Here is a 26,006-nt window from a genome sequence, read left to right on the forward strand (position 1 = left end):
TCGTGACCGGGAACCCCAGACAGCTCCGTCGATTGCTTTTCTTAACAAAACACCCCCCAAATCTATTACGATGTTTCGCAAAAAGTTACACCTAAATCGCACTTGCATGTTCTGAGTGTGCGACACTATAGGAGGGCAGTTGTCCTCATTCCACACAGACCTTCAGATGTTCCTCCCGCCATATTGTACGGGGGCAAGACTTCTGGACGACCTTCATGAGGAATCCAGGGTCAAGCCCCAGCCGATGTTTCTGGGCATCAACTCCTGACTCACCATCTGTTTGGAGAATACCAAAGGGAGGGGAGACTTCCCATTACCCATAATCCTGTCCCAGAAACAGAGCTCTGAGACATGTGTTTGAGACGGGCCCGGACTTCTGCGAACACATCACTACATCAGTTGACTGAGGTCACAGGGCTCACTCCCTGCAAGGCATGTTAATTCTTCTGCTGCTGGAAAATAAAACCAGGGACAGCACAGCCTCTTATTCGATACAAAAATAGGCTTGATGATGTTGTACGACACTAGAAGAAAATACATTACACGTTGGCTAAAAACAGTCATATAAAATAGCAGTAAGAAATCCACGCTTTCTGATATTAATGCTATAAAACGGTCTTGCGATGGTTGACCACTGGCCATCGAGAGATTCTCACCCACTTGTCCCCCGGAGGGCTGTGACAATGATTGCTTGAGGGTTTAATCAGCGTGTATAAATGTCACGTCCTATTTTCGAAGCAGATTAATGGTTTTGATATCAGAGCCAAAGGCCAGGCCTATGCAATCATGTAAATTGCATGTTTAGAAGAAGCATGCCGGAACTTTTTATTTATAATTTGATCTTTCCTTCATTGGGACAGGCATTCTCATCATGGGCTTGATGTATGAATAAAATCTTTATTTGATATGCTGTGTCCTGTTACAAAGAGATGGCAACGTGGCAGTTCTGTTGAAAATCCTAAGGACTGTCGACCCCTAGGACAGTTTGCCCTGTGGGAGAGAGGTGAACGGGGGGGGGGGGCAGATTACCCCGCACGGGTGGCGGCTTTTAAGCTAATCAGCTGCGTACTTTGATGTAAATACAAGTGCATCTGACCTTCTGTAGGTTTACTCGAACCACCCTGTGATGGGGAAGCCATCTCCAAAGATGTCAGCGCACGTCTTTCGATACCTGTCTCTCCCCGCCCCCCTCGTCCTAATCTTAGTTCTTGGGCAGCACAACAGCAGCCTTAGAAATGATCGTGTGCATGTGTCATGAGCACCAACATGAAAGAACGTCGTGACTTCGTGTTTTTCAGGATGGAGCTGCATACAGCGTGGGAATGTGTGTCCCTGATTCTTGCACCGAAGAGGACGTGACCGTGATGTCTCAGTTGGGTAGGTCCTAGTGAGACTGTTGTCTCCGCGTAACGTTTGAAGACCCCCAACTCCTTGGAGCCGAGAAAGGCCATTCTTTCAGGAACGAACTAACCTTTCACCCTGATTAAGGCCAACAAACTGAGTGAGAATAACGGGGTTTTGGGGATTTGGCAACGGAGGTGTCGGAATAGGCAAGGAGTAGGTAGGATGGAGGATGGAGGTAGGATTGAGAGAGAGAAAGAGAGAGAGAGAGACAGAGTGTGAGTGGGGGAGGGGCACAGAGAGAGGCGGAGACACAGAATCGGAAGCAGGCTCCAGGCTCCGAGCCATCAGCACGGAGCCCGACGCGGGGCTCGAACTCACAGACCGCGAGATCATGACCTGAGCCGAAGTCGGACGCTCCACCGACGGAGCCACCCAGGCGCCCCCTGCACAATAAAATTTTAAATTTCAACAATCTTCCCTCACCCACAGTGGCCTGGTTCGGCCTGAAGAAAGGAGGGGGGCGGTATCCGGTTCCATATTGTGAGTGTTCTCTGCTGTGGCCCACGTGTGGAAGTCTGGCAGCTGCCAAATCCAGAAGGCCATTCTGAACTGGGATCGCGTGACGCCGATGGGTTACAAGGGTTCAGGGCTGGGGCCCCCGCGTTTTTTCCGAGTCGTCACCTCCCAGCTGTGCGATCCTGGGCAAATCGCTCCAACTCCCCGTGCCTCAATCCCTTCCTCTGCAGGGAGAGGGGTGGACAACGAAGTTCCGCGTGACTCCAGCTCCCCGCGGCCTTGCGGTCGCTTCTGACCTTCGCCTCGCAGAGTGAATACATTTGAGACCTCATGGACGCTGGGTTGATTTCCTCTCTTTCCGAATTTTCAAAGGAAGAGTTTTAAAGCCCCGAAGTTTAACCACTAGCATCTCTTGTATTTATTCCGGTTGTCCAAATAAGAACTAACACGGCACGTTACAAGGAAGACACTATTTCTCTACCCGCGGGACACTTCGGACACCACGTGCGTGGGTGCCCCCCTCACGTTGTACGGTTCTGACACGAACTACCTGGAGGCCGTGCTGACCCCACAGGTCAAAGGCTCATGCCCACAAGACCGTCCCCCACTTCAGACACCAGTCCCAAGTAGTGGGTCCCGAGGTTGCCCACACTTCGGTCTGATGGAGCGGCCAGTCAGGGGTCCCCACCGTGCCCTCCTCAGGTTTGCGCATTTGCTATCCTGGCTCACAGAACACGGAGAAACACTTTACTGTTACTTATGACTGGCTTGTTATAAAGGACAAAACTCGGGAACAGCCAAATGGAAGAGTGGCGCAGGGCACGGAATGTGGGAAGGGGCGTTGAGCTTCCCTGCCCTCTCAGGGTGCACCCCCATCCCGGCACCTCGTATTCCTCAGCCCAGAAGCTCTCTGAACCGCTTTGTTTAGGACTTTTATGGAGGTTCCATTACGTAGGCACAATTTTTTTTTTTAATATTTATTTTTGAGAGAGGGAGAGAGAGAGAGCGCGCGCGCGCACAAGTGGGGGAGGGGCGGAGAGAGAGGGGGACAGAGGATCCGAAGCGGGCTCCGCGCTGACAGCAGAGAGCCCCATGTGGGGCTCAAACTCACGAACTGTGAGATCATGACCCAAGCCACAGTCGGACGCTCAACTGACTGAGCCACCCAGGCGCCCCGACGGGTAGGCACAATTGATGAAATCACAGACCATTGGTGATTGACTCAATCCGGTCCCTCTCTCCCTCCAGAGGTGGGGGATGGGCTGAAGGCTCCAATCTTCTAGTCCCGACTGGTGCCCCCCAGAGTCATTTTATTAGGCATCAACTCAAGTCTGCTTGAAAGGGGCTTATTATGAATGAGAACAAACACTCCTCCTACCCGTGTCACTCAGGAAATTCCAAGGGCTTTATGAGCTCTGTGCCAGGAACCCGGGACGAAGACCAACTTTAGATTTCTTATTATATCACAACCTCACACACATATTTAAAATCTTTCAAGTGTCGATGTTGCAGTTTTCAATAAGCTTAAATTGTCCTCTGACTTTATGATCCCCCCTATAGCTTCAGATACGGGGTCTGTCTACCCAGCCAAATATTTTATGTGCTGTTGAAAAGAAAGCCAATTGTTATAAATTAAATTTCAATTTCAGTTCTTGCTGGATAGGCCATAAATAGCCTAGCAACAAAGATAAATGCGTGGAGTCGTTATTAAATTAGCAGTTCGAGTGAATAAATGGCTCCCTAAGTCTGAGTTAACGTTCATTATTATTGAAGAGATTTATCAGCTAGCCTGGTTTTTCTGGCCAATGCTAAGCTCGTTAGCCAGAGTGGACATTAGAATAAAGTGGAAGGTTCCATGCTATTGTGGATACAAAGATATTCTGATGAGTGTCATTGAGGAACCGGAAAAAGGAAGGGTCCTGCTTAGGGAGGGCAGGGCTGACTGATAGGGTGGGTATATTAGAGAAGCTTCGTTCTCCAGCTTCTGCATGGAGAAGTGGGAGCTTCTTTGCCTAGGAGAAAAGGTCTCCATCCGGAAAGGATTTGTCAGCTATTCCCCAAAGCTTTTTTTTTTTTTTAACCCTTTTGAAAAAAATGTTTATATTTATTTTTTGAGAGAGAGCCTGAGCAGGGGAGGGGCAGAGACAGAGGGAGCCAGAATCCTGGGAGCAGGCTTCCCACAAAGCCCGAGGTGGGGCTCGAACGCACGAATCGAGAGATCAAGACTTGAGCCGAAGTCGGGCGCTCAATCGGCTGAGCCATCCAGGTGCCCTGGCTGTTCCCCAAAGATTTTTGATGGAGTTGCCAGTATTTCCTCTACAGATGTGGGGGCAGACAGCTCGGCAATAGCGGGCAGAAGCTGTTTGTGCAAGGACTTAACACGTGGCGACCGTAGCAGACAAGCCAGGAAGAAAAGAGCACAAGATTGCAGACAGAGGGGAAAAGATTCTGGGCAGGTCAGGGTGTGTTACCGAGTAATACTCCACTGTATATATATATACCACATCTTCTTTATCCATTTATCCATCGATGGACATTTGGGCTCTTTCCATTCTTTGGCTATTGTCGATAGTGCTGCTATAAACATGGGGGTGCACGTGCCCCTTCGAAACAGCACACCTGTATCCCGTGGATCAATGCCTAGTCGTGCAATTGCTGGGTAGTTCTCTATTTTCAATTTTTGGAGGAACCTTTTCCAGAGTGGCTGCACCAGCTTGCCTTCCCACCCACAATGCAACAGTAAACGTCAGGCAAATCTGACTGGAGTTTAATGGAGAGGCAAATAATTACCTGGTCACAGGGACAGCACGGAGCTGAGAAAGAAGGGGCTTGGGTTAAGGGTCTGTTACTGCTGAGGTAGCCAATTTTACCCAGACTCAACTATGAAGAATTTCCCTTCTTTTTTTTTTTTTTTTTTAACATTTATTTATTCTTGAGAGAGAGCGTGAGCAGTGGAGGGGCAGAGAGAGAGAAGGAGACAGAGAATTCAAAGCAGGCTTCAGGCTCTGAGCCATCAGCACAGAGCCCAACGCGGGGCTCGAACTTAACCGACCGTGAGATCATGATCTGAGCTGAAGTCGGACGCCCAACTGACTGAGCCACCCAGGCGCCCCATGGAGAATTTCCATTCTTAGGAACTCACTCTCAGCCTGCCTCCTGTCCTTATGGAAATTTTGTGACATCGTATGGTGGCCACAGCGTCTCTCCTGGCAGTGGCCGAAAGCAGCGAGAACTGGGCTGTTCACAGTCAATGTGGAACCATCCCTTATATCCGTCCTCTTTCTTATGCTCTGTTAGGCTAATTTCATCTCCCCTTGCCTATTACAATTAGGATTATGAGGCCTCCACGGAACCAGGGGCCTGGCACTTCAAGGAGTGACTTCTTCCCCCTTCCCCCACGATCTCACGGGAAGTCCCGGAGCCCTGATTGAGCAAATGGAGCTATTTTAATGAATAACTCCCTCAACTACCCACAGAAGCGCCTCGGAAGGACTGAGGATCAGTCCTGAGGATCACAAGGAATCCAAACCATTTCACAGGATACCATTTTGTGTTCTCGGTTCAATGCAGAAAATATGTCCTGAGGACTCTTACATCTGGCCTCTGTGTGCCATCGCGTGTGTGTGCCGAGGGGGAGAATCAAAAGAATTGGGAGTTCTCATTTTGAGAACCCTATAATTTAGTTAGTAAGGGGAGTGTGCGTGCCCGACGTGAACCCCTGTCAGGAAATACACGCTGGAGCTCATGCCAACTGCTAGGGACAGGTAGCCGTGCAGAGGAACTTTGGGGGGGGGGCCCGCAGGGTTGAGGGGGAAAGAGCCACCTGGGATAGGGTGAAAGGGGACCTTTGTAGCGTGGGCTTGAGCTGCCTGTGTCAGTGAAGGGGGTGCTGATGGTATGTGGCGAGACATTGGTGGGAAACAGATCAAACAAAGGTTCCCTATTCCCCTCTAGAGGCCTAGAATCTGGCACGGTGTAGACCCTTCTGCACAGGCTGCCGATTGGTGTAATCAACTGGCAGGATTTAGCACGGGGAGTGGGGATTCTCCTCAGTGCTGCTAGGACCGAGGACATTGACTCCGGTCACTTGGTGAGGGAGGACGAGCCCAGGAAACCCAACTGTCCGCAGGCAGCCCCCCATTCGAGAGTCTTGGCCTGGTCCGCCCACCGAGTGCTATCTCATCCAGGGCAGCGATCTGGCGAGTCTCTGTGAGAGCTGGCTGGGGCCGCCTTTTCAAATACCACAGACTCCGGGGCTTAACAACGAAATTTCTTTCTCATGGTTCTGGAGACTGGAAGTCCAGGATCAAGGCGTCAGGAGGGCCGGTTTCTTCTGAGGGCTCTTTCCTGGGCTTGCAGACGGCCACCTTCTTGCTCACTGTGGGCTCACCTACGTGTGTCCAAACTCCCTTTCATTTAAGGACACCGGTTGGATGAGATAGTGTGATGGCTCCGTTTTCATTTAACCACCTCTCTCTAAAGGCCCTGCCTCTAAATATAGTCACATTCTGAGGTCCTGGCTTCAACATATGAATTTAGAGGGGACACGGTTGTCTCTAGTGGTCTCTTTTCAGAGCCCTTTGAACTTGATTTTGGGACCTCTGGGGCTCAATTCTTTTCTACTCATTCTCTTCCTCTCCTGCCCCTGAGGCTTTCCTGTGATCACCTGCAAAGAGGGTGGGCACCTTGGAGGAGGGGAGCGGTAGCTGCAGTGTAGCCCTTAGACCTAGGTAAGAAGGACCCTGTCCTCGGCGCCCTGCTTTAGAGACCAGGCCTCCGGCTGGGCCTCCTCGTGGGATGTCTGTAGGGTCACGGGACATGCCCACCTTCCCCTTCTCTTCCAGTCACACTGAGTGTCTAGAATTCCCTGCCCCTCTGGCTCCCCGCCCCCCTCCAAGGGGGGGTTATGGGGGAGGGCTAGGGAGGTGGAGCTTAGGTTATCCACACCCCACAGCTAAGGCACTTGGTGGTGTAGGAACAGGGAAGAGGTGGGGGGAGAGAAAAGTGTTGGAGGTAGACCGGACATGAGACTCCACTGTGTCCAACCCACCCTTCCTCATTACCCAGAGGAGGAAATGAGACCCAGAGAGGTGAAGTAACTTGCCCAGGGTCCCACAGCAAGCTGGCTCAAACCCAAGCCTCCTGCATGCAAATCCAGCCAATACGTTGTGCTACAATGGGGTAGCAGGAGGACGCAAAAGGCCACACTCTTCAGGTTCACGCCGACCCGAGTGAGATTGTCCCTGCCCCTTAGCAGCAACATAGAGACAACCAACATTTACTGAACGCTTACCCTTCCAGGAACTTGCTGAGTGCTTTCTAGTTAGTGCTGCACCCCTCGCAACAACCCTATGAGGGGCGATTGTTTTCATTTCACCAAGGGGGAAACCGAGGCACGGAACCGGGAAGTAACGTGTCCACGGTCATAAAGGGTAGATGCGGGCTCTCAGTGCAGAGCCTGCATTCTTTAAATTTTTTTTTTAACGTTTATTTATTTTTGAGACAGAGGGAGACAGAGCATGAACGGGGGAGGGTCAGAGAGAGAAGGAGACACAGAATCTGAAACAGGCTCCAGGCTCCGAGCGGTCAGCACAGAGCCTGACACGGGGCTCGAATTCACGGACTGCGAGATCGTGACCTGAGCCGAAGTCGGATGCCCAGCCGACTGAGCCACCCAGGCGCCCCCAGAACCTGCATTCTTAGCCACCATGCTTAAGTTCATGAACTTATCCAAGGAGAATTTTCCTTGTCTGTAAAATAAGATAAATAACGGGCGTCTGGGTGGCTCAGTCGTTAAAAGCATCTGACTTTGGCTCAGGTCCGTGAGTTGGGAGTCCCGCATCAGGGGAACCCTGTCTGTCTCTCTCTCTCTGTCCAGGACACCCTCTCTCTCTCTCTCTCTCTCTCTCTCAAAAAAAAAAAAAAAAGAAATGATGGATTAGAGACAGTGATCAAAACACGTCTCATATCTAATGGGTGCTTAATATCTATATTTTTATTTTTTGTTATTTATAATTGGCATTGCTATTTAATTAAACTACACTGTGTCCCCCCTCCTTTGCTGATGTTTTGGAAGATCCTGGGTCCTGTGGGTCTCAAAGTGTGTGCCCTGATTACTAGGTAGCCTGAGCACCTGATTTCTTGTTAGAAATGCAAATTCTCAGGTCCCACCCCAGACCTGCTGCATCGGCCCCGGCTGGGAGGGGAGGGGAGGCAGGCAGTGGTCTATTGAGCGGGCCCTCCGGGTAATCCCGGGACACACTGAAGTTTGAGACCACTGCCCTCCTCGTACCACTAATGTCCCCACAAACTACGGGGATCCCTACAATCAATGACTGATTAGGTGCGCCCCGAGTTGGTGCTTCTGTGTTTCACTTTTATTTATTTATTTACTATCTTTTAATGTTTATTTTTGAGAAAGAGAGACAGAGCGTGAGCAAGGGAGGGGGCAGAGAGAGAGAGGGAGACACAGAATCAGAAGCAGGCTCCAGGCTCCGAGCGGTCAGCACAGACCCCGACGCGGGGCTCGAACCCACCAACCGCGAGATCGTGACCTGAGCCGAAGTTGGAAGCTTAACCGACTGAGCCCCCCAGGCGCCCCCTTTAGATACAGCGCCTTTCTCCAGCCTGCGGGCTTTCATTGTATTTTTTTCATCTCATATTGCATTTATGTCCCTTGCGGGAACCTGTTTTCGAACAGATTTAAGCAGATTTAATGGTGCCTTTTAGGATTGTCATTCCCAGCGCTGTGCTAGGAGGGACCTCGGGAGTCTGGGTGGGCTAAGCATTCCAGAGACTACGGTCCACTTCGTGCTGGGCTGAGTTCTTCCTTCTGTGAGTCTCAGCATCTTCGTGCCCTATTTTCCCCATCTGTAAATCAGATATAGGAAAGCCAGCTGCCCTTTTTCATATCAAAGTTTTATTTTGAAATAATAGGTATGAAAGCTCTTGGAAAAGTATATTTGTTGCGGAGTAAAGTATCACTAATACAATCTCTTTTTTTTTTTTTTCTTTCCCTTGGTAGATATTTTCAGATTCAGAAATACTTCGTTTTTGGCCCCTTCTCTCTCTCTCTTTGCAATCAATTCTTCCTCCTCATCTGGCACGGGCGTGGCTAGATGTGCTACTGGAACGTTCCCCCTCGACACCTTTGTGGCCGTGTGTCTGTGAGTATGGGCATCTGAGGTACCTGCTCGGGATGTATACGTCGGGACTGTGTAATCGATTTCCACTCACCACCTACGCGTAGCCATTTCATTTTCATTCTTGAATGATGTCTGGCCAGTGTTCCCTGAACGATCACCACGTACCTTAAACAAGAAAATTCAGCAGTGGTGGAGAGGAAGGCTGGCCACACCCAAATGTGATTGAGTTTCAGAGTCACGGAGAAATGTATCCTGATCCCAAATTGTCCTGTTCCTATCACGTGACCCCTGAAGATTAATTTCTTTTATTCGAGGTGTGGCTTCTCCCTCAAACACCTTAGCCGTCCTGTCTGTTACTTTTTGTTTGCATCCTGCACACAAACTAGCAGAAGTGGAATTGCCAGGGCGTAGCCGGCATCATTGGTGAGGGGCTTTCCTGAAAACCCCACTTATTTAACTACCCCCCGTAGGTGTCACCCGTATCACCGGCTAGCTTTGTAAAAATGACTACCAATCTGATGGAGTCAATACACTGGTTTAATTTACCTTAAAACCTTGGAAACGAGGAGTTTTTTTTCCCCCCTCAAGTTTATCTGCTATTCATACTTTTCGCTCCTGTTTCCATGTATGTGGGATAGCTGGGTTCTTACTGATTTTTTAAACTATCTTATATACATGAAAGATATGAGTTCGTAATCCAATCAGCTGCAAGTATCCTCCTCACGGTTTGGGTGTTTCTGTTTATGATTTTTTTTTTTTTTTTAGCAATTATAATAAGGAGTCGAGTGAAATCCATTAATCTTTTACTTCATTAATCATTTCCTTCATTATCGATTCTTACGAAGCCACTCCCGCCCCTTTAAACTGTTCGATACTTGTCTGTATTTTTGTTGGGGGCTTGCGTGGTTGGTTTCTCGCTGGGCTGTTTTCTCTGCCTCTTACGGTGGCTTTGGTGCGACGTAAGGCTTGGTCACATGTGTCTTCCCCCTGCAGCTGCCTCACCTCGCTGGGCCTCCTCCTGCCCCTGGCTGGGACTGTCTATGTGGCGGCCAGGAGGCGGGGGCCCGACTACAGGGAGTCACCCTCACATCGGGCACGACCGGCCACCGACGGGAGCCTGCCTCTGAGAGAGACACAGAGGAGTGACCCAGGAAACAGAGCGGGTGGCCTGGCCCACCTCTCACTCTCAGGAACCCCGAGCAGAGGACAAAGTAGGCATTTTGATAAACTAAGAGCGCGCACTAGAGGTGGCTTAGAGGAGCCGTATTTGGAAAATAATTCCGACGGTGCTGGGGTCTGGGGAACGTCCAGCAGCTTCTAAATGCCAGTGTGGAGGTTGGGTCTCTGTTCTTCACAATTCCGTCTTTGTTTGCTGCCGGAGTGTTACGGCGAGTCGCTAAAAATGCTGCTTTCTTTCTTGGGTACAATGATCCAGTGTGTTTTGTGCTACCCCGTGACCAGGGCAGAGCAGGGCTTGGGTTTCGCCGCAGTCATCCTCTAAGAAACAATTCCATGCCCGCAGTGTCTATTTTCGGTGTCACAGCGACGCAGATGGCTCGCAGAACCTTGCTGGCATCACCGAGGTGAAGGATTGACGTCCACATCGAAGCCAGGGGAGTAAGTGTGCAACACGTTAAAGCCTGGCTGAGCGTATCCGAGCCAGAACTAAATAACCCAGTTAGGGAAGGGCGAGCTGGACGGCGCTTAGCAGTTGGTCACGTTGCGTTGTGTTGCAGCTAAAAATCAAAAGCATTATCTTCATTTCCCCCTGCCCATATGGCAAGGCAAAGACCACACACACACACACACACACACACCCTGAAACAAGGGCCACATCGTCATGCAAACAGATTTAGCACATGGGGAATCGTTTCTGGCAGAGTCCCTGGACCTGCACACGATTCATTGATCTTCCCTTACTCCAACTCGGGGGATAAAGATAAGACACCATATCAATGAATGGGCCAAAAGATTATGAATGTGTGATCAAGCAGCTTCGGGGGATATGTCCACTGTGGAGGGCACGGCGATGATTTTATCAGACCCTCTTTGGATCTTCGGGCAAAAATAAAAACCGCTGTAACACTACCACGAGCTCCCAGCAACACGAGCTCCCAAGCAGCTCCCAAGCCCCGATTCTTTTCTTAATTTTTTTAATGTTTGTTTATTTATCATGGGGGGGGGGAGGGGCAGAGAGAGAGGGAAAGAGAGAATCCTAAGCAGACTCCACGCTGTCAGTGCAAAGCCTGACTGGGAGCTGGAACTCACGAACCGTGAGCTCGTGACCTGAGCCAAAACCAAGAGTTGGACGCTTAACCGACCGGGCCACCCAGCAGTCCCTGCTCTGTCATTTCTACCGATGGGCCCTTGTTTTGCCCTCCTACTTACTCTCTTGTTTCATCAGATACTGGGGACAGTTATGATGGCTTCTCCTGTCATAGTCTCAGAGCCCCTCAGTCACTCCTCATGTGACATTGTTCAAGAACTTGGCTCCCCAGCTGCCATGTAGAGAAGGTTCCACGAGCGTGGAACATGCTTAGCGACCTCCGCTCAATCCTGCCTGGGTTTCTAACTCTGCCCTTGGTGGGGTTGTTTGACCCCTAAGAACCTCAGGTTCCACATGTGTAAAACTGGGACATACAGTGGGATTTGTTGAAGGAATTAAATGAGGTAATGGAAACTTACATCCTCCTGCTACGTTGCCTTTTTCCTCATTCGCTGCCCTTAAGCCAGAAGGAGGAAAGGACAGTGGCTTTAACTGCCCAAGACCTCTCGCTAACACTGACCTTGCTGAGGTCGGCTGGGTTCCAGGCACCTGCCACGGGCTTCTAGCTGTCAGACTGAGGGTGAGCCTACAGTCACCGACATTCACCGCTGCCTGTCATTAGGTAGAAGACTAAGCCACGGAGCCTGGCGTTTTAAGGCAGATGCACCTGATACGGTGTCGGGACCCAGCCACCGAAACGTTAGGGTTTCGGCCCAAGACAGGACTCTCTATGATCAGGACACGAAGGTTATGTTCACTTTTTCAGCAGCTATGTTTAACTGTGGCCTCAAAATGGCGGAAGTGGGGGGACCGTGTTCTCTTGCTGTAACTTTTTTTTTTGGATTTAATACCATCAGAGTAAACGATCACATCCTGAACGTTTGGAAACAAAAAATCGAGATGCAGAGAGCCCTAGGGTCAGCATCTTTTCCGTGTCCACATTTGCACTCACCAGCGAGTCAAATCAACATAAGACTGCCGTGTCTCCTAGAAGTTTAGAGCCAAATTGGGTATTTCGGATTCCTGGGTCTTTATCCTCCAAGTAATCATTGCGTTTGCTTAGAGAGGTTTCCTGTTACAAGAGCCTGCCCTTTCCGACTTAGAGGAGGAAAAATACCAGCACGTGTTGGAGGAAGTTTCCACGAAGCAAACGGCTATGGATTTTAGCCCCTGGAAGGCAGGGCCCTTACCGTGTGGTCTGTCAGCTTCAAGCGGGCTCACGGTAATAATCGCTGAGAAAATCCAAAGGGGCCACAAGGTCTTTCAAAGCGCCACGACACCTTGTGGTTCGCAAACTCTGGTTCTCAAACTCCGGAAGCACCTGGAGGTCTTGTCGCAGCACGAGGACCTTTGCGGGGCCCGGCCCTCAGAGGTTCTGGGTCGGTGGGTCTGGGGTGGGGCCTGAGACCGTGCATTTCCAACAGGCCCCCCGGGCGATACTGAGGCTGCTGGACTGGGGACCCCCTACTTTGAGAACCTCTGACCTACATGCATCTTTTCAACTGATCTTCCCCATCCCCCTTGGTTTATCCTTTCCACTTACCAGCGAGTGAACGGGACTCAGAGAGGCCGTCTTCTCTACAGACCGGTTATTTTCAGACACCGTTACAAGCTGCTACTAGTTAAGTGGAGCCACGAGTAGAATTTAGATGCAAAAAAAAAAAAAAAAAAAAAAAATCGAATGATAGCAAAATGCATTCAGGGCTCACTTGCCAAGGTGGGCAGGCGTCAGGCCAGATGTTTGGCAAATATGCTCAAATGCTCACCGCAGCCCGGCCAAAAAGGGTGCTCAGTTTAAAAGTGAGGGAAGAGGTCCCGAGAGGTTGAAGAGAGGGCAGAACCGGCCAGAGCCCGGGTTCTGTGTGTGTGTCTCTCTCTCTCGTGGCACGTGGCTTCTGGGGAGCCGAGGGGAGCCGGGACTCGGGGTGCAGGACACGACTGGCCGTGCTGTGCCAAGGGCCGGTCGGTGAAAATGCCCCTAGAGGAGAGGGTGAGCTCTGTGATTTCAGGCAGGCACACGGGAGAGCGACTCCGATGGAAAAACCCCTATTTACGGCCGAGACCTCCGAAGGTTTGACAATTACATTCCCCCATTTCAGAAACTGATTTGAGATTTGCAGAGCCTGGTTATCTGCCAGCTCTCATTTGTAAATAAGTCTCATTTCTGCGGGGACTTCTTGAGCCTGCAATGTTTAAGCACCAAGCTTCAACCAAGAGAAACCGTGAGTCTCTTGCAGCGGCTTGCGCCTTCCTTTGGAGGTTCCTGGTTCACAGGTCCGGCTGTTTGGAATGCGTCCCAACGAGTCCGGTCAAAATTTTGTAAACATGAAACGGAAGAAGGGACGTAGAAGGGACGAGAGCAATTGGGCTTCACATAGTGAATGTGGCAGGTGTGATGATGTCTCCTCTGCTCCTCATGACAATCCTAAGGTTATGAGATGGACTTTGATTCCCGTTTTGTAGCTGGGGAAACGTAGGCACTTCAGGGCGGACGGTAACACCTGTGCTCTCGTCCAGGATTTTTAGGAGCCACGGAGCACGCTCTGAAATGCTTTTCGTGGCAGAAGAACGTGCCGGCCATCTGGACCACAGAGACGCCGGGGGGCGTGTGCTCTGCGCTGAATGGCATCCGGGCTCTGAGCCTCCTCTGGATCATATCCGGGCACACCAGTCAGATGACTGCCTGGCTGTCTTTGGGTGAGGAGAACTCACGGGTCTTTCCGAGCAGTCGAGGAAGAGGGCCGCTTTCGCGCGAGGGGATCGTGTTGGGCCCGGGACGCGAGCCTGCAGCCTTCCTTCTGTTTTAGACACGTAGCCGTGACCGCCCCCCCCGCCAACAAGTGAGTTTTGGGAGGGCCCAAACCGATGCCCCGTAGTTGCTCTCCCTCCTCGTGGGTGGAAACCAGGCACCTGATGACCAGGTGAACAGCGACACCCGAGGATCACACATGCGTCGTCCAAAGAGCCGGATTCCCTCTTGTCCTACTCGACGAAGCCAGAAACTAACATGTTTTTTCTCCTGGAAAGATAGTCAAGCATAAACAGATAAATATTATGCACCGGTGTTAAAGCTGTGTTTCTCGGCCCGCTGCCTCACTCCAGAAGCAGCACGGGAGCCGCTCCGGGGCAGGGTGGGGGGGGATGTGCACCAGGTCAAGGGGATGTTGCTGCCCGCCCCCCCCCCCCCCCCCGCCCCAGGAGCTGTGGGCACCGTGAGAACAGGAAGCAGTTCAAAGCCTGAGTTACGGTGGTTCCGTGGCAGATACTGTCAGGTGCCTCAGTCACCATTTCTTATTCCGATCTGTGTTCTCTTCAGTAAGTTGTGGGGATACACAAAATCCTCTTTTTTTTTTTAATGTTTATTTATTTTTGAGAGAGAGAGAGAGAGACAGAGAGTGAGCGGGGAAGGGGCAGAGAGAGAGAGGGAGACACAGAATCCGAAGCAGGCTCCAGGCTCCGAGCTGTCAGCGCAGAGCCCGACACGGGGCTCGAACTCACGAATCGTGAGATCACGACCCGAGCCGAGGTGGGACGCTTCGCTGGCCGAGCCCCCCAGGCGCCCCGAAATCCCCTCGATACTATGAAAGTCGAAGGTGCTCCTTTTGCTTTTTTTGAAAACGTAAATCACACGACTTTCTTCTGTGAAACAGAAAGACAACTGTTTTTATGTTTGTTGCAGATAATGTACTTGAGTGGAAAAGCAGAGTGCTTAAAAATCCACTGTACCTTTATTCTCGGAGTGGCCCATTCTATCTTGGGGTTGACACATTCTTCCTGATCAGGTAATGTGGTGTTGTGTCTGCTGTTGTGCATATTGCTGTGTGTATGTGTGTGTGTGTGTGTGTGTGTCCAGCAATAAGCAAACAAATAAACAAGAACAAAATCGGATAGTAATAGCTACTAGGAAAGAAGAGCACAGCGGTTGTGAGAGAGAGCGGGTAGACTTGTTGGAAAAGGCTTGTCTGATGAGGGACTACTGTGGCTAGAAGGAGCTGGCCCTGGGAAAATTCTGGATAAGAAAGATTCAGGCAAAGGGAGCCACCAGTGCCGAAGAGCTAAGGAGAGAGAGAGAGAGACAGAAACAGAGAGAGACAGAGACAGAGATCCTTGTTAAAGGAGCAGAAAGAAGGCGGAAGCATAGTGAAGGTGGGGAGAGAGGGAGTGAGCCGGGCAGGGCCAGACCACAGAGGACCTTGTAGCAAGACTCAGGAGCCTGGACTTTAGTCTTGGTGGGACGGGAAGAGGTTGGATTGCTTTCGTTTGAAAGCGATATCATCTGACATTTTAAAAAATGATCACTCTGGCTCCTGTGTTCGCGGCAGATCTAAGGCAGGCAGGGATAGAAGCAGGGAGCTCTATCAGGTGACCTTTGCTATACTTCCGATGAGAAACGATGAGGCCTGGACGGGGGCGGGGGGGTGGGGGGGGATGGCCGGTGGGGGGGATAGAGTGAGAAGGTCATGTCCAAGATAGGCTTTAGATGTGGAATTGTCAGGACCTGTTGATTGGATGTGAAGGGCGAGAAAGAGAGGACTTCAGAAGGACTTCCGGCTGGGCTCAGGAGCTGAGATGGGGGGTGGGTGGGGGGGTCTGTGTCGGGGTGTGGGTGGGAGGAGGAGGAGGAGGGGTGGGGGGTGGCTGGCATTCACTGAGCAGAAAGCCTGGAGCAGAAGAGAGTCTTGGCGGGAAAACCAGGCCTTCTGTTGGAATCAAAGGGTGCCAACCCGGTGAAGATAACCCAGACACCCAGGTAGTGGTGTTCAGTCAGCAGGGGCTCCGTGTGCCGGGAGCTCGGTGGAAATGTCCAGGCCAGAGATGGGAACTTGGGGGCCTTGGGTTACGGGCGGCAGGGAGGCCACAGAGCTGGCCCGCATCTCGCGGGGAGGAGAGTGCAAGCAAGGACAGGGCAGGGGTAGATGCTAGGACCTCTGCCGCCCCTGCCCAATAAGGAGTTGTCGAAATGATGTCTTAGTTGTTTTAGCTCCAGCTTCTGGTGTGACAGGTTCTTGGGGGTAAGGCAGAGAAAGGAGGGTACAGAATGAGCTGAGACCCGGTCACCAGGTGGCCAGGGTGACAAAAGGGGGCCCAGACAGGCGAGGGTCAGAGGCCACTTCTGCGGTGAAATGGGAACCGCTGGGCACCAGACTTGCCAGGAGGGCATAGCTGGGTCTAACCAGGCAGGCAAACCCGACTGCAGAGACCTGGGGCAGGCCCCCGCTGGGTGGGGAGGTCGGCCCAGGGGTCGGCCCTCAACGTCCAGAACTCTGTTCCCTGCAAGAGGACCTAGCAAGAACAAGGCCAAAAAGATGGGACTGGCTGGCAGAGCCCCAGGCCGTGGGAGGGAGGCTGGCAAGGACAGATCAGCATGGCTGGAATCAAAGCCAAAAACTCAAGCTGGAGAGTTGCCACCAGGAGGGAAGAATGAGGGCCTGGAAAGCCACTGGTCATGCCTGGACTATCAGTGCGAACCCCTGAGACACCAGAGCCGCCGTTGGGTCAGCCCTGAGATACCCCAAAACCCCAGGCCAAGGCTATGAAATTTCAGAAGTCCAAGAAAACTGCAACCCTGCACCCTTTTATTGGTAAAAAGACTACATATCCGACCCCTGGCTCGCTCTGGGGCCCGGGGAGTGCCGGGCCTTTTATCAGTGGTTCTCAGAGTATGGTCCCAGTCCGGCTGTACCTGCGTCATCAGCAAGGCTGTTAGAAATGCAGGTTCTCAGGCCCCACCCCGGGCCTCACCCAGCTAAGAGGCCAGGACTCCTGTTTCCTTCCTGTCCAACGTTCATTTTGTTTCCTTTCTTAATTTGTTAATGTTTATTTATTGATTGTTTATTTAATGTAACATTATGTTAATGTTAATGAGAGAGACGGAGTGCCAGCGGGGGAGGGGCAGAGAGAGCGGGAGACACAGAATCCGAAGCAGGCTCCGGGCTCCACACTGTCAGCACAGAGCCCGACGTGGGGCTCGAACTCACGGACCGCGAGATCATGACCTGAGCCGAAGTCGGACGCTCAACCGACCGAGCCACCCAGGCGCCCCCATTTTGTTTACTTTAAAAAGTGTGCACCGGGGCTCCCGGCTGGCTCAGCCAGAAGAGCGTGCGACCCTTGATCTCGCGGGTCACAACGTCAAGCCCCACTATGGGTGTACAGATTACTTATAAATGAGTACACGTAAAAAAAGAAATGCACCGATTCTCTTTACAGAAACATTTCATTTGGACAATGGCAATCTTACTAAGTGACCCCTAGTATTGCCATCGTGCCAACAGCTTTTAACCTGTTATTCCGGACGATTCTCCCATTAAACCCGGGAAGCTGGAGCCAGTATCATCATGCTCGTGTTTACAGATGAGAAAGTTGATGTGCAGAGATGAAATCAGTTGCCCAAGTCCCCCCAGCTAGGAAAGTTCGAGTGAGAACGGGAACACAATGCTTGTTTCACGCCAAATGCAGGTCTTTACTGCCATGTCACGCACACATTTACGTAGCAAAACCAGACTTCTGATCATCCCTGGTGACGGCTCGGGAACCTTCTTCTACCTCTCTGGCTGACTTCACCCATTCCTGTTGCGGGATTGTGCTCCCCGCAGCGGGGTCAGGTCTCTGCATCTTCCCAGCTTCCTACAGCAGGTTCTCCTGCTGGCAGCCTGTTTCCCTGCCAGCCTTCTCTTTGTCCTCTCTCCGCGCTGAATGGCTGGGTGTTTCATGGCCACACACGGAGACCCTGATGCATTCTTTCCCGAAATTAAGAGGAGCCCGGAATCGGAATTGGCTGGCCTACTTCCACATCTCCACACTCCCTTCTACATGTCTCTATAAATTGCATTCCTATTATAGTGAATCCAACTTGCTGCGTTTCAAAAAAAAAAAAAAAAAAAAATCACGCTGGCAGAGAATCAAGATATTCTCTAACCCTCCCTGATCCCTTCCAACACACACACGGCCTTTTTTTTCTTGGCCATAGGAAATGCATTTGTTCCTTAGAGAAACACCCACGAGGCCCATTGGCATAAACGTCGGAAGGTCAGGAAGCTCACTCACAGACTCGCTCATCATCAAGTTGTAACTCAGAGATGTAGCCTGTTTCTTTAGCTGAACATCCTGGGCAACAAATTTGTCGTCAGGATGTGTCGGTTGAGAATCTTGGGCAACCCACTGACCCTCTGAGCCTCGATTTCCTAGTAGGCGTGCAGGAATCGTAGTATCTTCCCTTCTACCGATCACTCACTCAATCGACATTTATTGCAAAGTAGGCCGGTATGACTGGAGAAGGACAAGCGACACCGTTAGTGAAGGTACTTTGAAAACGGTGTGGCACCACAGAAGTGGAAAGCTTTGACACTATTGTTTCAAAAGGCCAACGCATGTTCACCAAATATTTCTGGCTCTCTTCCTTCCGGGCACTTGGTAACAGTCAACTTCCCGGACCCGTCGTGGTTAGGTGGGATCCAGGTCTGGCCAAGGAGGGGTGCCTGGGGTTGCCGTGATGCTAAGAGCTTTAAACATGTCGCTTCTGGCCTAGGACATTTAATTGCCGGTTTGAAGCCCTCCAAAATGCTCTTTTCTCTGCCGTGGTCACCAGTGACCTTTCAGACAGTGACCGCTCCTTCAGCCTGGGTCCCCTAGTTTGGAAGACACTGAGGTCAAGGTGACTGGCCGTGGGCCTGTCGCGCGAGCAAGAAAAAAACTGTTACTGATGGAGACAACCAAATTAATCATCGGATGAACTGTATCATTGATAAGTAATTCCTGGGGCTCTTCTCTTTCTCTCAGTGGTTGGCTAAGTGCAAGGTCATTTCTAAGGATGCATCAGAATTCGGACAAAGGAACAACCCTTAATGTCATCCTCAGATACTTCCTCAGCCGCCTTGCAAGGTAGGTCTGTTTATAAAATGTCTCAATCCATTATTGCTGTGTAACAACGTATTGCTTTTTAGTCTTTAACCCTCTTCTGAAGGAACGTTCGAAGCAAAGAAAACTGAGAGAAATCGTTTTCTTCATGAAGTTGGTTTTTGCTGTCTAGCAGCTTTTGCCAGTGGAAGATGCCAATTTTCGTGATATTTGCCCTAATAGAATTTGAACTATATGAAACCAGCAGAAACCTCCTTATTCCTCCGCTGACGGGCAGCAGATTTCCAGAAATGTGCTGTCCGATTTCCATGGAACGTGTCTTCAACGGGAGAATGTGTATGTCTTGTACGAACTAGTGGTAATTGTGTCCTGTAAATAAGAGTACCGATGGTGACGATAAAAATCAAATCAGATACAGCAAAGAGAGGGGCTGGTGGAAGCTTGGGGTGATGGTGGTTCTGCTGAGGGGGACGGGGGGCGGACGTGGCCCTCCTTACGAATGGGTGGTTGGTTGGGGCAGGAGGAGATAGAGTCCTGGGATGGAGGATGGAACCCGTGATGCATAAAGACACAGGGAGCTTGGGAAGCAGAGGAAACTTCAGCTCATGGAACCCACCCCTCCTTTTGTACAGTCTCTAAATCACGGTTTGTTGCCGACTGAGCTAGAGCTGGCTCTCATTACTTATGGCCGTTGCCTCTCTTGTCACGCTTCGCTGTCACAGAGCGGGAAGGGGCTGTTGCAACAATCTTGTGGGCTAGGAAAATGGAGTGGGTAAGTTCTGACTCTGGTTTGTCAAATCTTTCATGCTGGCTCAGTCCTCTACCAGCTAAGTGACCTGGAGACAGTGCCTCACCCTTTCTGGGCTTGAGTTTTCTCATCTCAAAAAATGGGAAGAATGACGGCACTCACTCCACGGGACTCTTGCGAGGATTAAATGAGAGCATGTGCGCTGAGAACTCAGAGGCACGTGTGACACACAGTAAGCCTTCCGTAAGTAGAAGCTGTCGTTGTTACTGTGGTCGCCACTCACACCTTTTAACTCTTCCGGAAAATAGGGTAAGAATGAGTATGGGCTACGGAATGGGCCTCTATTGATTTCTTTTCACCATGGCCTTTGTGGCTTCTTCCAAACTCTATTGAATCTAGCCCTTGTCCTGGATGCTTGACAGACTCCTTATTCCTTTTTTTGGGTGCGTGGCCCTGGGTTTAGCATGTTGTGCCCTGTGGTCTTCTGGAGGAGAGGGACCGATTGACATTCAGGCCGCAGGTTCTTAGTGATAAATGCTGATGCGGTGTTAGGGGGTGGGGCGTGGAATCCAATGGTGGCATCCAATCCAGGGCATGGTGGGTTCTGCCTGGGAAATCTACTTCAGAAGAAAAGTCCTGTTCTGGGGACTGAAGGACAGGAAGTGTTTTAGCAGGCAGATAAAGCAGTAATGTGTGTGTGTGTGTGTGTGTGTGTGTGTGTGTGTGTGTGTATGTATGTGTCTGTGTGTGAGAGGTCTTATGGGTCAAGATGGTGGTGAGGATCCCCGTGAGGAAACTATTGCAATATTTGGGGAGGATAGCAGATCTGGACTGACAATTGGCCGTAGGAACGGAGAGAGGGCAAGTCAAGGATACTCAGAATTTCCAATCTGCACAACATGGCGTATGGTGGTGATGTTCTTGAGGAGGGAGCTCTGAGAAAGTGGCAGATTGGAGCCAGGAAGAGAGAGTCCAACCCGGGACGTAACTTTGTTGAAAAACCGGGGGAAACATCACCAAGCCAGCTTGAACTCACTCCGTAAGGGAAACCCAGTGCGAAAGCAGCCACACTCCCAGCCTCTTTGATGGTCTCGTTCTTGTCAGCAAAACCCACTGTTCTTACTCAGTTATGATCAATTACTTGCCTACTTATCTCCAAGAGGACTGGAAATGAGATCATTTGTTCACTCACTCATTCTGTATTTTTTATACGTTTGTTTATTTATTTTGGGAGAGAGAGTATGTGTGCATGCAAGCACATGCAAGTGGGGGGAGGGACAGAGAGAGAGAGAGAGAGAGAGAGAGAGAGAGAGAACCCCAAACAGGCTCCACACTGTCAGTGCAGAGCCTGACAGGGGGCTTGAACTCATGAATTGTGAGATCATGACCTGAGCAGAAATCAAGAGTAAGGCGCTCAAACGACTGAGCCACCTAGGAGCCCCTCTTTCTGTATTTATCGAGGGCCCACTGTGTGCCAGGCACTGTTGTAAGCCCTGGGGATTCAATAGTTAATAACCACGCAAGTGCCTTCTGGCCCGGAGGTGACGTTCCAGTGAGTAGAGATAGATAATCCATGAATAAATATGCGACATTAGGTTGCAATATACAAATGCATTTCTAGCAGGTCAGGGACCATAGGTGGCACAAAGTGCTTATTTGGAGAAGGAGGCAAGATGGGGTCTTCTTCTGGAAGGGTAGTCAGGGAAAGTGACCTGTGTCAAAGGAAGTAAAAGAATGTTCTAAGCACAGAGAGTGCTGTGGGGGAAGAAGGGCCCATGTGGGGAACAGGTGTTAAGGTCCTGAGAAGGGAATGTGGCTGGCATGTTTGAGAGACCGCAGAGAGCCCACTGGAGTGGAGAGAGCAGCTTGGAGAACAGGAGGGGACGAGGTCAGAGAGGTGGAGCGGGGCCCCGTGGCCAGGATTGTAGAGGGCCTGTATGCTGCTTTAAGGACCTTCTATTTTACTGGGGCACAAGAAGCCTTTGGAGGGTTCCAGCAGGGGAGTGGCACGGGCCGAGTCACATTCTCCAAGAATCATGCTGAGAATAGACAGTAAGAGGACAGGGGCAGGAGACAGGGGACCCGGGAGCTACAGCAGCTATAAGAAAGTGCAAAACGCCAGCTTCCCAGGGTAAATCGGAACAAAGATTATGTAACGGGAAACAAGGAGAGTAGATGTCTCAGACCCTTAAGACTGTGTGATTATTCCAACTAGGAGGTATATGTTAAACATCAGGGGTTTGGGGGCACCTATGTGGCTCAGTCGGTTATGCGTCTGACTCTTGATTTCGGCTCAGGTCATGATCTCATGGTCGGGAGACTGAGCCCGAGCTGAGCTCTGTGCTGAGTGTGGAACCTGCTTAGGGTCTCTGTCTGCACGCACGTGCACTCTCTCTCTCTCTCTCTCTCTCTCAAAAAAAAAAAAAAAAAAAAAAAAATCGGGAGTTTTTGTTACAATAAAAACATTACTGATAAAAATATCTATCACAGAAGGTTATACGCTAAAATTAAGGGTACCCACTGCAGTCTCACTCCCCCGCGGGGCACCTTTGTTAACGGTTTCTTGTAAATTCTCGCAGATACTTTCCATGTACTTACATACTTACAGGCACTGGGTTTTTTCTTTTTTTAATGTTTATTTATTTTTGAGAGGGAGAGACAGAGCGTGAGCAGGAGAGGGTCGAAGAGAGAGGGAGACACAGAATCTGAAACAGGCTCCAGGCTCCAAGCTGTCAGCACAGAGCCGGGACGTGGGGCTCGAACTCACAAATCGTGAGATCATGACCTGAGCTGAAGTCGGACACTTAACCGACCGAGCCACCTCCGTGCCCCTGGGTTTTCTTCCTTTCTTTCTTTCTTTCTTTCTTTCTTTCTTTCTTTCTTTCTTCTTTCCCTTTCTTTCTTTCTTTCTTTCTTTCTTTCTTTCTTTCTTTCTTTCTCAAGAATATGATTATACTATAAACCGTGCTATTTTACAGGTAGCTTTTTTCACATAATGATTTCATGTTGGCATATCAATCTGTTGCATGCAAGGACCCACCTCACTGATTTTATTTTTTTAAAGTTTATTTATTTATTTTGAGAGAGAGCGAGTGGGGGAGGGGCAGGGGAGAGCAGAGAGAATCCCCAGTGATCTCCAAACTGTACTACAGAGCCGGACATGGGGCTTGGACCCACAAACCGTGAGATCATGACCTGAGATGAAACCAGGAGTTGGACGCTTAACTGACTGAGCCACCCAGGCACCCGGCACCCCACTGATTTTAAAGGTGGCCTGGGATGGCTCTGTGTGGGTGGACAGTCGTGAATCTAACGTGCCCCTGTTAATGGGTGTGGTGGTAATCCCAAGCTTTTGCTATCTTAGACAAGGATTCAATATCAGTACACTTTTGTGCACATGTTTGGGGGTAAATTTCTAGAATTGGTGGTTTAAATGCATCTCACATTTGGATGGACATTTTCCACTTTCCCTTCCCACCCACCGGCTAAGAGAATGCCTGCTTCTTGTACCTGGCACGACAGCCAATATTGCACGTTTTAATCTTTGAAAACCCTCCTAGACTTTCAATCTCCCAGCAGCTTGGACAAAAATGAAGAACAATTTACATTTATGCGATTCTTTCCATGTTGCCGGCTGTTTTCCTATTGATCTCCTTTGATTCTCAAAAACCCTTAGGAGGCAGGAATCATGATGCTCCTTAAAAGAATCTAAGGAATCATCATCCCCCCCCCCCCAACCCTGTCCCCCTAGAAGAGGAAAGAGAGAAGTTACGTGATTTTCTCAGTAGGAGCATTTCGACAGAACTAGAAGCCACATATCCGTAGCTCTGCTCCTCAAGGTGAGGCCCAGCCTCTGCCCTGCCCCCACGGGCCCCCCCACTCAGAGGCCGAACTGGGGAGGACACAGCCTGTACCGTGCTCCCCCCTGAGGGCATCTGACCCGAACTCCGTTCAGAGGGGAGCAGGGCGGGGGGGGGGGGGGGGGGTGACTTACTCTCCCCAGGGAGGCGACAGATGGTGGGAAGGAAGGCTTGGGAGGCGGAGCCCGAGGCCTGGGGGAGCAGCTGTAGGACAGCTCGGTCAGATGGCTAATGTGACGGGGCCCGGGCCCAGGCAGGGCTCTGTGGCTGTTGTCTGAGCTGATCTGGGGAGATGCGTTTTGGCCCAGTCAGCAGCCCTTTCTCTCTGACCGTGATCTGTGATTCCAGGCTGCTCCCCGCATGCCCCCAGCCCTCCTGTCTGCTAGGCACGCCTATGAGGGATGTATCAGCGTGGGGAGCACCGGAGGCCGACAGGTCTGGGTCCCGGCGCCCACGGGGCAGCTGGGTGCTGCCCTACGACTCTGCTGGAGTGTGGACCTCCAGCAGTCCGGCCCTTCCCATCTGTCGCAGCCAGCCCGGGGGCCCTGACACCCTCCCCTCCCCCCCACCCCCGCCTGAGATGCCCGGAGGTGCTGCTGGGCCCTGTGCTCAACTGGGAATTTCTACATATGTCCTTTTAAAAGACGGCTGTTGATCGTCGCTCACCCGGAATCCGTGCCGGGATTGCGTCCGCCCCCCTGCTACGGCCTCGCTTCGAACCTCTGCACCAGCGATGTCCAGTAGGTGGCCACCAGACCTGTGGCCCGCTGAGGTGTGCCGTGAGCATACAATGCACGCGGGATTCTCAAGACTCAAAGAAGGAAGGATGGAAAACTGCTCGCTAGTTTTTTTTTTATAGCGATTACCTGTCGATAACATTCGGGATACGCTGGGCTACGTAAAGTGTATTATTGGACTTCATTGTGGCTATTTCTTTTGACTGACAAATGCGGCTGCTGGAGAGTCTAAAGCAGGTGGCAGATAGGGCTGGCGTTCTGTTTCTAAAGGACACCTGTGCCTTTCCCCCACCGTCTTCGTAGCTGGGAAGGAGGTAGGGTATGAAGGAAGGGAGGGAGAAAGAAAACAAGGAGGGAGAAAGGAAAAGAGGGAAGGAGCGAGGAAAGGCATTGTCATCCAGGGCGGCCACAGGGGGAAGGATGCGAGCTGGTGGCAGACCTCAGTGCCGCTGGGTGGTTGGGCCACCTTGGCCAAGTCACCCAAACTTCCGTGATTTCCCCATCGGTAAAATAGAGGTACTTTTCCCCTGACAGGAGTATTTCTTTTCTTTTTTTTCTTAATGTTTATTTATTTATTTTTGCGAGAAAGAGAGAGAGAGAGAGAGCACAAGCAGGGGAGAGGCAGAGAGAGAGGGAGACACAGAATCGGAAGCAGGCTCCAGGCTCCGAGCCGTCAGCACAGAGCCCGACGCGGGGCTCGAACTCACAAATCACGAGTTCATCACCACCTGCTCAGTGACTGACGTATGTTTGCCTCAGCAGCACCGGAGCCCCGGGGTGGGAGCTCAAGAATTTGTACCCACGAGCGTAGGAACGTTTGAGGTGTGGGCAGCTGGTCGCCCACCCAGCACAATCCGTTTCAGAGCGTCTCTGTCGCTCACCCCGGGGACTGAATGGAACCACGGTGGAGAGTCCCCTTCTCTCTTCTGGCTCTTTCCTGCCAGGTTGCAGCCCCTTCACATGTATTCGGTGTGCTTGCTGGCTGGATTGTTCTCTCTTGTTCCCTGGGGACCCGTCTGGGAAGTGCCCAAGTTCCACGTGGATAACTGCCGGCGAGCGTGGTGGACGAATCTGCTGTTGCTAAATAATTTCCTGTGGGTCCCAAACGCGGTGAGTCCTGCGTCATGGGCTGGGAACAGGCAGATGGGCACGGGCCAACGCGGGGTGTCACGTCACACGGTTCGTGAACTTTCCAAGGGCCGGCCTGGGTCTGCTGCCCTTTCTTCTGGCACTTTCTCTGGAGTAACGGTGAAGCCATAGGAAGGGGGTGGCTGGGGGCAGGGAGACTAGCCTCTCGGGATGGGTGAGTGTTACCAAACCAGCCTTGGCAGGGGCAGTTGCCGTGAAAAGCAGAGGGAGGGAGCAGGGTAGTGGGCACTGAGGGGCCAACCGTGCAGGTACGTGTCCGGAAGCGGCCAGCCTTGCTCCGTCAAGGTTCCATGTCATACCCCACAGAGAAAGGACACTTGCCTTACCTCCACGCAGACGGCCTGTAACTGGGACAGAACATTGCACCTCACCTGCGCCATAATG

General features: G+C 51.2%; 1 protein-coding gene across 1 annotated transcript in view; it reads left to right on the forward strand.

Annotated features, from left to right (window-relative positions):
• The window catches only part of LOC122203155 (O-acyltransferase like protein-like), a 61,727-nt gene that overhangs the window by 18,304 nt on the left and 17,417 nt on the right, over positions 1 to 26,006 (forward strand). Inside the window, exons 3-9 of the mRNA XM_042909709.1 lie at positions 1,299 to 1,377; positions 8,885 to 9,026; positions 9,999 to 10,216; positions 13,789 to 13,968; positions 14,951 to 15,053; positions 19,051 to 19,152; positions 25,418 to 25,583. Of these exons, the coding sequence (XP_042765643.1) occupies positions 1,299 to 1,377; positions 8,885 to 9,026; positions 9,999 to 10,216; positions 13,789 to 13,968; positions 14,951 to 15,053; positions 19,051 to 19,152; positions 25,418 to 25,583 (990 nt within the window). The remainder of the gene's footprint in view (positions 1 to 1,298; positions 1,378 to 8,884; positions 9,027 to 9,998; positions 10,217 to 13,788; positions 13,969 to 14,950; positions 15,054 to 19,050; positions 19,153 to 25,417; positions 25,584 to 26,006) is intronic.

This window comes from Panthera leo, chromosome D3 (genome assembly GCF_018350215.1).
Source record: "Panthera leo isolate Ple1 chromosome D3, P.leo_Ple1_pat1.1, whole genome shotgun sequence".
Lineage (NCBI taxonomy): Eukaryota > Metazoa > Chordata > Mammalia > Carnivora > Felidae > Panthera > Panthera leo.